A 15,656-nucleotide genomic window follows, 5' to 3' on the forward strand; every position below is an offset into this window, starting at 1 on the left:
CTTGCGCTTGGCGCCGTCCTACTTGCGTTTCTGATCGGCAAGATAGGGCCCCATGTGTGCAAAGCTAAGATGTGTTCTCATGTTTTAGAGTTTGGTAGTTTCATTTCAAGATAGTAATTGGACTGCCATGTGCTTTGTTTCCCATATGCATTTAGCCAGCAGCTTCTATTCATTAGCCTTACCCTAGGTTCAGAAGTTGTATTGGTATAGAGTATCATATCTTTCTTGCCCTTACAGGAACCTAGTCGTATCCCCTTCTATATTCACCTTTACTGTCATAAATTTAAACTCAGATGAGAGTCTGATTATAAAAGTGGCACAGATTCAATGACATTTACATTGGTCATGCGAGTATGACATTCACTTTCACTGCAATGTTAACCACTTCCACCTTCTTATTGACTGAATATAGCAACTACATGTAAACATTAGAAAGGTGACTTCAGGCAAACAGCCAACGAGAGAGCTATGTTGGGATGGGTAGAAACACATCAACGTCCAACCCATCGACTTATTCTTCCAAAGTGCAGTCATTCACCAGCAAGATTAACCCTGCTTCTGGATTACTCGTAATCCCAGATTACTGAGGGAACGTGACCACCATGGGAGCAAAGAGCATTGTCTGTTTCGTTCGAGAAACTAACATGGAGCCACATAGTAACACACACACACACACACACTCAAAAACACACACACATATGCATACAGACATTCACCCAACCCCCCCACCCACACACACACACACACACTGCAGAATGTCCATCCCATCCCCAGTGTCCACTCACATTTATTTTAATTTAGCTACCGAACCATACATTTACCTTTTACCCAGTCGCAAAGCCTCTATTGATACAAGACACCACTCATACTGGCTATTCTCAATCAGTCTCCTCATCTGTCACTAGGTGTTTCCTTACATCAAAGAATTGTTCAAATTCTGAGACACAGGGTATGTTTCCTGAGACAATTGTCCACCATAATGCCCATGCATCATTAATATATCCACCTGTGCAGGACAAGAGGACAAACCAACAGAGACTCCAACACTGGCGGTGACATTTCACTGTCTTACTTCTAAACCACATCTCAGTGTGCTGGAGTATTCCACTGTGATGTAGAGAGCCAGCAAGATAGAGAATCGTTCAAACCCATTCCCAACCATTCAGCGCAATTCCAAAAGTATTTCAGAAAAGCAAAAACAGTGCGTGTGTGTATGCTGTGAGGGGAAGACAAGGATACGGTACAGTTATAGTAGAGTGTATATGAGCATGAAGGCGCGAGTAAAAAGGAGGGTGTGAGAGATGAAGGAGAGGCCGCCATCTTGATTTTAACATCTACCACACCATCACAAATCTCCAGTGTGACACGGTGATGTTCGTGCCTGGTATGTCACCTCACCTGGCGACCTGAGAGAGGCATGTGATTAGCTGACTATAAATACTACATCCACTTGCACAACAGCCTATAATCCCAACACCACTCCAAGTGCTGGGAACACTAATGCTGTGAGTGTGATGACTATACAGAACTAGAACGTCTACTAGAACGGGCTTCTTTATCTGTCCCTTCTACTATTTAACAGTACTGTTGTTAGAAAAACTCTTGTTGACCATTATATATTTTGCAAATGTAAAGAAGAACTGACATTAATGCCAGGACCAATTTTTCTTCAAAATTCAATTTTTACTCATCATTTTGTTGACAAGGAGATAATATGACCCTACCCCCCCCCCCCCCCCAGTTCAGATCAGTTTACCTGTTCCTAGCTCAGAAGACCTGATACCCGAACTGACCTTAACACACACACACAGCACCTGGCAGGCTTTTCTCTAGGGGGTTGGTACTATCAAAACAGCCATGCAACCTATCAGCAGTATAAGATGACTATTTGTGGAACACAAGCACACAATAAATGGTTTTCAGAAAGCTATGGCACTAGAAGTTTATATGGATAACTCATCTGGATTTTATCATTAAATAGTTGTATAAATGCCTGCATTTGAAGGTGTGTATGTGTTCTGGTGTGCGCTGTGTGGACGTGTGTGTGTGTGTGTGTCCCTTAACCATTTGCCAGTATGTGTAATAAATAGTGTCTAACTGCTGCTTCTGTGTGCCTCCACACACACACTCTCTCTCTAACACACACAAACACACACACACACACAAACACACACACACACACACACACACACACACACACACAAACAGCACTACTGGTACTCCTCATCAGCACCTGTGCTAAGCGGAAGCGAGGACAGGCGAGTAGAAGGAGAGGGAGCATGCCTGGAGCCTCAAGCCTGATTGACAGAGATTAGCATGATCTCTCACACTGGATCTCCAAGTACAGTCAACGCAGGACCTTCTGGACAAGCCAGAGGCCCACTCCTGACTCAGAGCCTTTGCCCCCCATAACCGCCAGAAGAAGGGGGGGGGGGCCTTGGGTGCGTGCATAAGATTGAGAGGGGGCAACCTTCAGCAAGAAACGAAGGGCGAGGCATGGATTATTTTTTACAAAATGTCATCCTAGTAAACTTCACAACAACCAATCTTCAGCCAAGTTGTGCATGGATGCTACTGCATGATTCTGAGCAGATGTTTTGTATTTGAAGAACTATGGGCAAACATATGCTATGGATTTGAATTGATTCTGCATTGTCGTGACTTTTTCAGTCAGGATTATAATTTTTGTTATTCTAGCAATCAAGAGAATTTCCAAAATGCTGCCACTGGTACCACAGCAAAAGGCAAGTGATGCAGCCCATCCAAAACACACACGTAGCTTAGCAGGAAGGTTAGCACTGTGACTGTTGTTAACAGTTTATTCTTTTAGATAGCTTGCATTTGTGCCACTACTGACTATAGTCAATCTGCATTGATGTCATAATTTATGCAAACATTAAGGATCTTTTATTTTATCATTGGTATGCCTGCTTCTGTTGGTGAGTGGGAGTTACCTTAAAGCTGTGGATGTTGTCAACCAGGCCATTGCTTGAGATCTCTGCACCTGTACCCTGCAAAAAAAAGCGAGCATTGATTATTTCAGACTGAACCACATATGCGCCATCAATGCAGCGTTGTCTAAAAAAATATAATCAATAAGTTTATCATTTTCTTGTGCTGACTTTTCATCTCCAATGTCCGCATTTGAATGTTCTGTGAGAGATACAGAGAGAACCTGAAAAACGACCTGACATCTCTGCAAAACGTATGAGCTTCGTTTCTGTCACCCCTAAATGTGCGTCACAACAACAGTGTCGCATCACTGTGTCACCACATAACGTTACTTTTAATGAGTTACATAACATTGCCATTGAGTGCTGGCTAATAAACAGAATATTGTTTATATAATTCCTGTGAAGGCAGTTTAATTTAAAGGGGTAACGATCATAACAACGCGCAACAAACCTCCGGTGCACTTGTTATAAACGGCTCAAGGACGCATTCGCGTAAACCATGACGCGTCGTCACATTATCTACCAATAGGACAGTTTTTTAAAAATGATTTAAGCTACCAAATGTAATATCTGTGACATTATTTGAGACAACAAGGCAGATATTATACCCATTACGACATACACAAGACAGATTCACATTCAGCATCCTTCTCACTGGCGGCAGTGCGTGTTTGTCTCTCACACGGGCTAGTCGACGATTGTGCTATAAGGAAAGGCGAGGGAGCTGGATTGTGTCTGGTCACAAGCACACCCTATAGCCCACACACAAATCACCCGTTAGACGCGAGCGTGGGAACTCGCGCTACCTGTCAGCTTTTCGCGTTTACCTTGAGAGATGGAGCGCTCGTAGCCAATGCGGGCGCTGGAACACTCGCCATGATGAATATGGAAATACGAGCCGCTCACTCCGACACACCGAGTTAAACCGCTTACAGATTAAAAATTGTCAACCCTATTGTACTTGCATGTCAGAACCACTTTACTTTTCATACGCCTATATTACAACCTTTACCCGTGTAATGCCTTTTTCCTCACAGTGTCCGTTACATTCACACGACACGTGGCCAGTTGGGGTCAGTTGACTAGGCTATAAAGGATTGTGTGTGCTTTTATGTGTGTGAGTGAGATCACATTATGTAACAATTCTGCTCCGATCATGACATGACTCACAGGGAGGGGGCGATTCCATGGAATAAATACATGAAGAGGGTATGTTTTGTTGAGTATAGGCTTACACTGACAGATTGTGAAAATGGACAAGATAAGCCTAGTCACACAATGTCCAGGCTACCTTAGGGGGAGACCCAAATAACCTAGTGTAAATGACGATGTGAAAGTCCGACAGGTAGCCTACAATTTAACGTGACTTATTGGAAGCACACGTTCAGATGGAAGACATACGTGTAACCATAATATAATTTCACTTGGGCCACCGCTCCAACATACAACATACATCAATTTATATTACATCTGTTTAGTTGCTTATATGAAAGTATTTGCCTATAATGTTATAGGCTATTTATGATACAGGAAAATACACAGGGGAAAAAACACTGCACTGAGTTTGATACATAATAACCTTGCGAATGTCCATATATTTCAGTTGCCTGTGGCAGCAGGAAGTACAGGCCCATGGCAGGAGGTGGGACAAAGCAGTGCGCTAATCAGTGGCTTCAACCTTTGGCATCCAATTGCACGAACGAATACTGAGCGGGAAGTGTTTAAATTAAACAGGGTTGAATTAAAGTTCGTAGTTGAAATGGTTTTTTTTTATTTAGCTACAAGCTTATAAATGTTGTGGAAGACCTACCGTGAGTAGGCTACCTAAATCGTTATAGTTTGATGAACGATAACAAGCTAATTTTAGTCAAGTAGTCTATTGCTTTTACCGTGGTAAAGATAATTTTAGCCTTTATATTTATAATGCAACAGAGCAATCCGGCATAATTACATTACAAGTTTACCTCCACTCCAGTGTGTGGTATTAAAGACACAAATATTCTCGATGCCGACTGTCCGTCCAGAACCATTTATTTTATTTTATGGTAAGCTAAATACAGAAGGCTATGTGACACCACAATCAGATCTTTGCCTCGGTGCTTACCATCTTTTCTGTGATTTTCTCCAGATTGTGATTTAGCCTATAATGTTACTGGACTGTGTGTGTAAAAGTGTCAATCAATAAGACTGTAGGCCTACTCTACATATAAACAAAACCACAATTCACTTTTTATCATAAAAACATTTAATCAGCAGGGGACTAAACAATACAAAAAATAGTGCTATATCAAAAAAAACATTTACATTTATTAAAACTATGTGAAGGCACTGATGGTCCAGTATAATTACAGCACACACACCGACCATGGCACACAAACATTTGACAGTTTTAACAAAGTAAACAAATAAAAATACATCAAAATAAGAACCATATTGATGCACAGAAACAGATAACATTTTAAAATACAACTTTAAAGAGTAACAGAGGCACTGTTGGGTCAATAGTTCACCATCAAACATAGCATTAACTTGGAGGTGCTGTTGATTCACACAACCTTGGAATAACACCTTCATGTGCTGTAGTTGTGTAAATATAAACAAGAAGGGGTCTTTAGCCTCCAGTGCATCGGTGGTTATCAGCTTGTGCAATGCTTCCTGTTTATCAACCTCTGACATCATTTTGGGAATGGAAACACTTCCCTGGAGCCGCGTCATATTGTGCCTTGTCCACCCACTGGAGATGTCAGGTCTGACATGATCTTTGGGGTCTGGGTTAGGAAGGGAAAGATAAAAAAAAAAAAGTGTTTTAATAGATTTGACATTGTCCAAGGGAACTCCCATATTACACCACACCCTGACAGGTTACCTTACCTCCACACTTGGTCTTTTACAAGGAAGGGGGGGGGGTGGACTCCTCTACAGTCAGGGCCTCCACCGCTGCATCAAGGCAAAAATTATAAAACACTATGAAATCATCTAACACAACCTTGCCATGCACATATGTCAAGTATGTTGTAAAACAGATCACAGTCTCTATAAAGTCATGAATTGCCCATAGAAACATGAAAATATTACCACACTGTCCAGCTGTCTTGGTTATCTGTGGTTCCCTTTTTCTGTTCTTTTTTGTGTCAGAAGAGTTAAAAACAGTTAGAAAAACCCTAGTTAAAAGGAGTTACCTTGGTGGAATGTATAGTGCCTTGCATAAGTATTCACCCCCTCGGATGTTTTACCCTTTTATTGCTTTTATAAATCAGTCATGGTCAATATAAGTTGGCTTTTTGGACAAAAAATAAATACAAATCACAAAAAAAGTCAAAGTTTAATGTCAAAGTGAAAACAGATTTCTACACAGTTATGTAAATTAAATAAAAATATGTAATGAAAATAAGTGATTGCATAAGTATTCACCCCCTTTAATTTACTAGCCAATTGGTGCTAGAAGTCTCACAATTAGTGAAATGGGCATCAGTGTGCAGTGAATGTGTCTCAAGTGATTGCAGTATAATGACACCGGTGTCTGGAAGGTCCATTCATTGGTCAGTATTCAGTAATCAGTATTCCTGGCTATTGTTACACCATGAAGTCCCAAAATCACTCTAAGCAACTCAGAGAAAAGGTTGTTGAAAAGTATAAGTCAGGGGAAGGATACAAAAAAAATTCCAAGGCACTACACATCCCCTGGAATTCTGTTAAATCCATCATCAAGAAATGGATGGATTATGGCACATGTGAAAATCTGCCTACATCAGGCCGTCCTCACAAACTGAGTGACCGTGCAAGAAGGAGACTAGTAAAAGAGGCCACCAATAGACCTATGTCTACTCTGAAGGAGTTTCAAGCTTCAGCAGTTGAGATTGGAGAAACTCTGCATACAACAACTGTTGCAAAAAAGTATCGACTACAGTTCGCCAAAAGGCATGTGGGAGTCTCCATGGTCAAGTGGAAGAAGGTTCTGTGGTTTGATAAGACAAAAGTGGAGCATTTTTTCAACAGTGGCTATACTTTTCAATAACCTTTTCTCTTGAGTTTTTTAGAGTGATCTTTGGTCTTCATGGTGTAACAGTAGCCACGAATACTGATTACTGACCAGTGGACCTTCCAGACACGGGTGTCGTTATACTACAATCACTTGAGACACATTCACTGCAGACTGATCCCCATTTTACTAATTGTGAGACTTCTAGCACCAATTGGCTGGACCTCTGTTGAATTAGGTCAGTCTTTTTAAAGGGGGTGAATACTTATACAATCACTTATTTTCATTACATATTTTTATGAAAATGTATGCAAGGAACAGAGGATGGCAATATTTCTTACCATTATGAACACCCCAAAACTAGTAGGGCCTCTCTTCTTAGAAATGCCCTATGTGTTAAGTTAAAGGGTAGAAAAAGACATCAAAAAAGGTTTAAGAAGAGGTAAGCTGTGTATTGTAACAATTCCACTCACACACTCACATACCTCAAGGTTGTCACGTGTAAACTCTGTTCAGACTATGATTTGAAAGGTGCTTCTTAAAGTTCAGGGCACGCGTCAGAACATTGACATCTGGGACAGTGCCAATGCCACCTTTTCATCTCCCCCTCCACTTCCACCAAAACAGGGAATGGTGAATTTGACTTAAAGGAAAGGTACATTTTATACTGTAGAGAATCATGGTTATATAACATGGATAAACAGAATAGCTTGAGTGTTTTGTTGGTTCAAACAGAATGGCCTGTAGGCACAGACAATGTCAGGCCAGTCAGAGAGGCCTGTGTGTAGGGATGAACGTCAGGCCAAACAGAGATGCCTATTTCCTCAAAACAAGATCACACAGTGTCCACAGGTGCAGGCTTACAGTCAGACAGCCGAATATTAATTAAAAGGTTTTTTCATAAGGGGATGCGGAATTCATCAGAGAGCAGGTAGCAGTTCCCACGAAAGAGCCTTGCCATCACCACCGGCAGGGGTAAAACTTCTGTTTATCGCACTCGAACTTCTGACTCTGATTGAGTATTTACGCTAAGATTTTAAGAGGTTGTTTTTCGCTACAACAATACCTTCTCATTTGCTGACATATATACATTAGTAAATCAATGCAAAAGTAATTTATAAAACCGTACAAGTTGTTTAAGAATGGTGTTATTAATACACTAATCCCGCTGTATTGAAACTATATGGCATATTTTAAATGGCAAAGCCGCGTGCACATTACAACTTGTCTGCAGTAGCTGTCTGTGCTGTCTGTGCCTCCTCCAAGTTCTTCCTCTGAGGTAAACTCAAAACATGTAGGCCTACCTGCACAAACGTTGTATTAGACACAGTTATTGCAATGTACCACAAAAATAAACATGGCAAACTCAAGGTATTCTTACCTGGCATAATGAAAGCTCTGGAGCGACTTTAAACTCCCACACAGAGAGAGACTTTCATCCAGCATTGAGAGATTTGTAAAACGCACGTGCAATTGTCTGTCAAAGCTCGATATTGCTGATTGACGGCTCACTGCCTTGTCCCGCCTCGTACCATTGGCCTGTACGTCCTGCTGCCACAGGGCACTGAGAGATTTAACTCACTCTCCTATTTCGGTTATATGATAAATGAAACACACTAACTTTTTCGACCACACGAGGGCAATGTTTAACTCCCTGTAAGCGCGCATTTGGTCTCCTGCTCCTAAATTAGCAACGTCACACAGGCGCTCTTGATTGAAGTTGGTCAGGTGTGGCAAGACATTTTGTCATAGTATCACTAAATCCAAAATTCTTTCGAAAGGCTGAGTCTTCTTCCTAAGATCAATACGTATTGGAAAATACGCCCAAATAAGAAGGCAAGAGTTGAACGGTAGGTGTCAAGTGGGTAAGACAAAAGGTTAACCTGAGGCCATTTGCGAGAATCAGCAAATTGTTTGTTTGTTTTACGCTAGGCAGGCCTCGTACAGTAGGCGTCCAACTGGAGGATGCACACAGTGAACCAAGTGATGACACAGAAGTGGATGTTTTATTTTATTTATTTTAGGTTTTAGACAAAATACCTTTTTGTTCACGAATACAGTGGTATTTGGTCGGCTGTGCCCGAGACTTCAGTAATCACAAGACGTAGTTCTGGCTTCATAAAATCATTCTCAGCTGGAACAACATTTCCACACAATGTATTACTTGATCTAATGTTTTTGGTTACTTTTTACACAAAATGCAAAAACATGCGATTATCCTTTGTTGTTGTTGTTAAGAATTTATGAAAACAATTTACACTCAAAAAACCCAACCAGAAACTGTTGTCTGGCTAATTTGATTGGACAGCTATGAAGTCTGCTAATTAGTGATGTGATGTGGAGATTCACAGGCTGATGATCTTCAAAATCCAATTTTTAGTTGAATTATTATCTGTGGAAACATTTGCACTTTGAATCTTTGACTGAAATGAGGAATTCTTATACCCAAAATGAGAGGACTTCAGAGGATAGTACCCCAAACAGTATGACTGCAGGGAAATTGACAATCATCCTGAAGTTACATTTTCAATGTTTTCAAAACAAATGATTCATGTCATAATGTAATGCTTAACACATGTTGAAAAAGACAAAATTTTAGTTTGATTCTTTGTTTGATTAATTTTAGTTTTAGACCAGAACTCTTATTGATTCAGAGTATGTTTTGTTTGTTTGTTGGTTTGCATGTGTGTTTTTCTCCCACTCACGGGCCCTTGTGCATTGGTCTCCCAGCAGATAGAGGTCTCTGCTCGTCGTCTGCTCAGCCATGGACCTGGGCGTGTCTCAGCGCCGCCACAACCCTGTGGACAGCATCTGCCGCAAGCTGAAGACCATCCAGCGCCGCAACGAAGAGGCTGACTCCTCGCCCTTCCACATCCCCCGCTTTCAGTCCAGCAGCTACGACAGCCCCCAGCCCGGGCTCCGCTGCAACCTGGAGTCCATCTTGAAAAAGCGTGCAAACCGCTCAGAGCACCCCGACTCCCCTGCTGCGGTCGCCTCCACCACCGTTGTTTCGTCTTCCTCCTCTACCGCCGTTACCTCGGGCATGTTGACCCCTACCGGCTCCCCCGGGAGGCCTCAGAGTCGGAGAGTGACCCTTGGGGCGAGTGCGGCTTCACCACTGGTTACCCCCTTCCCGGTTAACGCCACCTACACAATCACCAGCACACTGATGGACCAGCACACCTCTTTTGGGTTCGGGCAGAAACGGGGTTGGCAGCGAACCAGCTCCACGCCCGCGGCCCGCCAGTCTGAGACGGATGGGTACTTCACGTTTGGTCGCAGCACCCCCCACAGGCAGCCCGAGGCGAGGGAGACGCCAGCTGCCACGGGGGAGACGGAGAGGAGACGGAGCCCCACGCACAGTCTGCTGTCCTACAACCGAAACTTCTGGCCCACAGATACCTCCACTCTGCTGGACAGTGATGTGGGCTACCCAGCCCTGGTGGTGAAGAGGCTCTCCATGGGAGACGGTAGGTGGTAGACCCCTGACAGGCTGGGACCGGGTCTTCTCCATAGTCAGCATCTGTCTGAGTTGTATCTACAATGGGAAGGATAACAGTATTCTTAGAGTGGTAATAGTTTGCCCATTTGCTATCGAACTACATTTTACTTTTGCTATTTTTCATCTTTCCCATTTGTACACCTGTATTATTTAATACTTAATTAACTTAATTAACTTGTCTTATGCTTTTCCAAGTATTTATGCTATGGGATCATAATGTAAAGTCGTCAATGCAACTTTCACAGAAACATTCTTAACTACACTAAAATTGGCACAAATGTGAATGTATGGGCATAAACTCGTTTCCCTATCCTCACACTTACAATATTTTATGTGAATTTCAAATGTTTCCACTCAGGATATTATTATTATTTTTTTTTTTGAATGGTCAAGATTTGCATTCAAATGTTGGATAGAAACCCAGCTACTGTCTCTAATCCGTCTTTGCAACTTAGCAGGGATAGATAGCAGATATTCAGTGCAATGATGTTAAACAATTTGCACAACCAATGCTGTAAAGTACTTTAAATTTGCATTGTTGGTGGAAGACGCTCTATGACTCAACCTTGCTTTTTTTTCATTCAGGTGGTCGGACGTCCTCAGAGCCCAATAAGGATACCATGACGACCGAGGTCAGTCTCCTCTGTGAGGAGGATCTGCTGGACACCATCTTCCACGCCTGTGATACTCAACGAAGAGGTAGAGTCACATTTATAGATATACAGTACTGTGCAAAAGTTTTAGGCAGGTGTGAAAAAATGCTATGAACTAAGAATGCTTTGAAAAATGTAAACAATAAATGTTTATTTTGTATCCATTTACATGGTAAGACTGAGCACAGCAACAAGACACAACGTAGTTATACTGCATCAGCAGGGTCTCTACCAGACAAAGATTTCAAAGCAGACAGGGGTTTCAAAATGTGCAGTTCAAGCTCTTTTGAAGAAGACGTTGAGGATCGTAGACGCAGTGGTCAGCCAAGGAAACTTAATGCAGCTGATGAAAAACACATCAAGCTTATTTACCTTCGAAATCGGAAGATTTCAATTAGTGGCATCAGCTCAGAACTGGTAAAAACCAGTGGTACCCAGGTACAGACATTTACTGTCCGGGGAAGTCTGGCCAGAAGTGGTCTTCATGGAAGAGTTGCAGCCAAAAAGCTCTACCCCGACAAGGAAACAAGGCCAAGTGACTGAACTAAGCACGAAAACATAGAAACTGGGGTGCAGAAACATGGCAGAAGGTGCTCTGGACTGATGAGTCAAAATTAGAAATATTTGGCTGTAGAAGAAGGCAGTTTGTTCGCCAAAGGGCTGGAGAGAGGTACAATAATGAGAGTCTGCAGGCAAAAGTGAAGCATGGTAGAGGTTCCTTTCCAGTTTGGGGCTGCATTTCTGCATGTGGAGTTGGAGATTTGGTCAGGATGAATGGTGTCCTCAATGCTGAGAAATACAGGCAGATACTAATCCATCATGCAATACCATCAGGGAGGCGTATGATTGGCACCAAATGTATTCTGCAGCAGGAACATAACCCCAAACATACAGCCAATGTCATTAACAACTATCTTCAGCTTAAAGAAGAACAGAGAGTCCTGCAAGTGATGGTATGACCCCCACAGAGCCCTGATCTCTACATCATCGAGTCTGTCTGGGTTTACATGAAGAGACAGAAGAATTTTAGGAAGCCTACATCCACAGAAGATCTGTGGTTAGTTCTCCAAGATGTTTGGAACAATTTACCAGACGAGTTCCTTCAAAAACTGTGCGCAAGTGTATCTAGAAGAATTGATGCTATTTTGAAGGCAAAGGGTGGTCACACCAAATATTGATTTAATTTAGACATTTCTCTGTTCCTTCACTGCATTTTGTTAATTTAAGAATTGATGAAAATAAACTGTTAACACTTCCATTTTTGAAAGCATTCTTAGTTTACAGCATTTTTTCACACCTGCCTAAAACTTTTGCACCTTTGGTTTAGACAGGTTTGACAACTAGCCAATGCTAATGTTATTCAGGAACTCTGCATGTGTGTGTGGTGTTTTTAAAGGTGCTCTATGGAGGTAATTTAGGTTAAAAGATTTAAAAATCAACTAGAAACTGCAAGTAACAGAATGTGAAAAACGCCTATGCACACTTGTACTGTTGCCTAGACATCTACTGATATCTACTATTTTCTTCTCTTTCTTGACCATGCTTCTTTTTTTATTGTATCACACGCGGCTCAATGGGACTTAGTTATAAATCACAAGGCCACTCAATCTATTTGAATAAAGTGTTTGGCATCTATGTGATCTAAGCCACGGGTACCTCAAATATTTGCATGGTTTGACTGAAAGAAATAGACACAGAAATGCATGGAAGAGTGTCATCATAAGCCTCTCCTTTCTCCATTTGTCCGTTTCGTTTTACTCTTCACAGCACAGTTTGATGCCTTTGGCTCTCTTTGTACAAAGACAGCATTTGAAATGCTCTCTTTTTTATGTAAGAACATCTTAGATACTCCCTGTTACACAATGATTTTCATTTATAATTCATGTTTTTTTTTTATGGGGGTCACTTCAGTGTTCCTATGCTGCATCTTGAGATTCCTCTTCACCTTCAGAGATTCTGCTCAGTCATAGAATAATGACAGTCACATTCCGAATAGATTCTGAAGGCTCAGCTCGTTCCAACCCCCCTTTGAAACGCCCTGCATACCATGGCCCTCAGGGGTGGTGGTCCTGCTGCAGAGTATGGGTGCATCAGGAGAGGAGAGGCGCTCACCCTAGTCTTTTCTCCCCAGGTAAGGTGTATGTGTCCCGGATCGTGGACTACCTGCGCCACACCACCAGCCGGAGCTCAGAAGACAGCGGCCTGGAGGAGCTGTGCAACATGCTGGACCCGGAGCGCAAGGACATCTCCATCGATCTGGACACATACCACGCCGTCATGAAGGAGTGGATCGATGACTGTCGCAATCAAGAGTATGAGCACCACAACGAATGCACACACATATTTGTATTTATTTAATTTGTGTGTTAATCTGTTGGTTTTGTGACCTCCATAAACATAGGAGTGGGAACTACATTTTTACAACATGGATTATTTGCTGACATGTTAAATGTACTTTTTGTACTTGGGGTAGTCCAGTAGCTCCCGTTTGTTAAACTTCTGATAGTGGTACAGTCCACCAGTGTGATGGCCCTGAGAGAGAAGCACATGTGAGGGTCCCATGTGGTTTCTTCCTCTCTAACACAGAGATGACACAGCGGAGAACGTGACGCAGGAGTTGGTGAAAGGAAAAGTACCAGACAGTTTAGCAGGTGACGTACTTTTGACTAAAGGGCAAAGCTTTCTGTGGAAACCAATGCGATCTGCTGGATCGTATGAATTACTCTTAAGAGTCTACAGTCTAAAGGAAACCTTTTTGTGTACTTCTTAAACTCAAGTAATACTCACTCATTCTCACTTAACCTCTTATCCCGTTCACTCTTTCTTACTTTGTTTTCTTATGCTTATGCTTTTTGTGTGTGACCTGTCAATCTTTCTCTTTCAGCGAAGAGATCAGTTCTGTTGAACATGACCTCAGGTAGCCTTGAAGCGTTTGGTGGAGAGACGTCCAAAAGTGACCTGTGAGTGTCAGGGGACTGTGTGTGTGTGTGTGTGTGTGTGTGTGTGTGTGTGTGTGTGCGTGTGTGCGTGCGTGTGTCTGTGCATGCACGCGCCTTTCAGTCTCTAGACCCCTGCACACACACAACAACCATACATAAAGAAAATTACATGGCAAAATTGTGTGTGTTTACGTACTAGCATGTGTGTGACAGTCGTTTAGACTCTTATATGTTTGTAGTAGAAATCTGTCTGTGTTTACGCACCTCATGCATGTAGGCATTGATAACCTGCCACCTTTGCCTTTGCAGGGAGACCTCGGACCTGATCTACTGCGTGGCAGACCTCCAGTTCACCAACCAGAAGCTGCAGGAGGATATCCGCAAGCTCAAGCAGGCCATGGAGCTCATGGAGGACACCAACCAGAAGCTCATTGAGGAGAACGAGGACCTCAAGACTCAGGCCAGAGTGTATGAAAACCTCCCCCTCTCCTCTTGTTCCTCTTCCCCTAGCTTGTCCCTATATTTGAACTTTGGGACGCCCATCTCCTTAGCAGTGAGCTCATGTCATGTCCGGTAACAGATGTTACCAAAAGCAACATGATGGATGCAGATGGTTAGGGTTTCCAATGTGTCTTTGAAGTACTTCAGGGTTACCCTGACAACACTCCTGGATGTTGGAGGCAGCGTTGTGATGCCATGACTTGTGCAGTGGAAGTCCTTGAAAGTAATTGTATTGGAACAAATCCGAGGAATCATATTTAAGCTTTTTTATTTATTTATGTTTAGAGAACTGGAACAGAGAATATTGGTAGGGGAGTTCTGTGCTGTGTTTGTTTTGTACATTCCAGTACAGACCCCATACAACCTTCACTCTAGCTCCCAATCCTAGCTTATCCCTTATCCTTACGCTAGCATGCTGGCATGTGATTCCAAACTACTACTTAACACGGTCTCTGTGTGTGGGTGTGTGTGTGTGTGTGTGTGTGTGTGTGTGTAAATGTATGTGGAAGTGTGTGTTGAGAGCCATGGGCTGCCTGCAGCTGAGGAGTCATGTGTAAGCATATCTCACAGATCGCCAGTCTTGAGAAAGGACTTTGGGGATTTAGCTAGATGCTTCTGTTTAGAAATGTCATTCCATTATCTTTTGTTTGTTTGTTTGTTTGTTTGTTTGCTGTTCTCACTCATACGTTTGTTTTTATATATTTAATGTGGGATAAGATTCAAAAGGATTATCAGGTGGATTAATGATAATAGTTCTTATAATTGTTAAGATTATCATTGAGTAGTGGGGGAAGCCCATATCAGGAGGATTAGCTATGAAGGAATAACATACCCTGTGTTGAACCTAGGGGTGGGTATCGCCAACCACCTGGCGATACGATACACATCCCGATACAGGGGTCGCGATACGATATGTATCGCGATACATGCGATACGTACGTATACGATACGTATCCCGATATTTTAGGCTTATAACAAAAAAAAATTGCCTGTAACTCCTTGACAGTACATCATAACATATTTCTCACCTCATGTGGATTCTATAAACTCTGCTTTCAAATTATACCATCAACTGGATGATGGGCAAAGTATGCAGGCAGGCACATGAACCAAGTAGACGCTGTACAA

At 42.3% G+C, this 15,656-nt stretch overlaps 2 protein-coding genes across 2 annotated transcripts in view; one reads left to right on the top strand and one right to left on the bottom strand.

Moving 5' to 3' along the window:
• The window catches only part of bcat1 (branched chain amino-acid transaminase 1, cytosolic), a gene marked incomplete at both ends in the record, with an annotated part of 13,913 nt that extends 10,081 nt beyond the window's left edge, over positions 1-3,832 (bottom strand). The window contains 2 exons of the mRNA XM_080851598.1: positions 2,955-3,011; positions 3,782-3,832. Of these exons, the coding sequence (XP_080707724.1) occupies positions 2,955-3,011; positions 3,782-3,832 (108 nt within the window). The remainder of the gene's footprint in view (positions 1-2,954; positions 3,012-3,781) is intronic.
• Positions 3,833-9,697: 5,865 nt separating this feature from the next.
• lrmp (lymphoid-restricted membrane protein) overlaps positions 9,698-15,656 on the top strand; it is a gene marked incomplete at its 5' end in the record, with an annotated part of 29,718 nt that continues 23,759 nt past the window's right edge. Inside the window, 6 exons of the mRNA XM_080851708.1 lie at positions 9,698-10,403; positions 11,039-11,134; positions 13,220-13,400; positions 13,675-13,739; positions 13,973-14,048; positions 14,337-14,495. Coding sequence (XP_080707834.1) covers positions 9,698-10,403; positions 11,039-11,134; positions 13,220-13,400; positions 13,675-13,739; positions 13,973-14,048; positions 14,337-14,495 — 1,283 coding nt within the window. The remainder of the gene's footprint in view (positions 10,404-11,038; positions 11,135-13,219; positions 13,401-13,674; positions 13,740-13,972; positions 14,049-14,336; positions 14,496-15,656) is intronic.

This window comes from Sprattus sprattus (genome assembly GCF_963457725.1).
Source record: "Sprattus sprattus genome assembly, chromosome: 14".
NCBI lineage: Eukaryota > Metazoa > Chordata > Actinopteri > Clupeiformes > Clupeidae > Sprattus > Sprattus sprattus.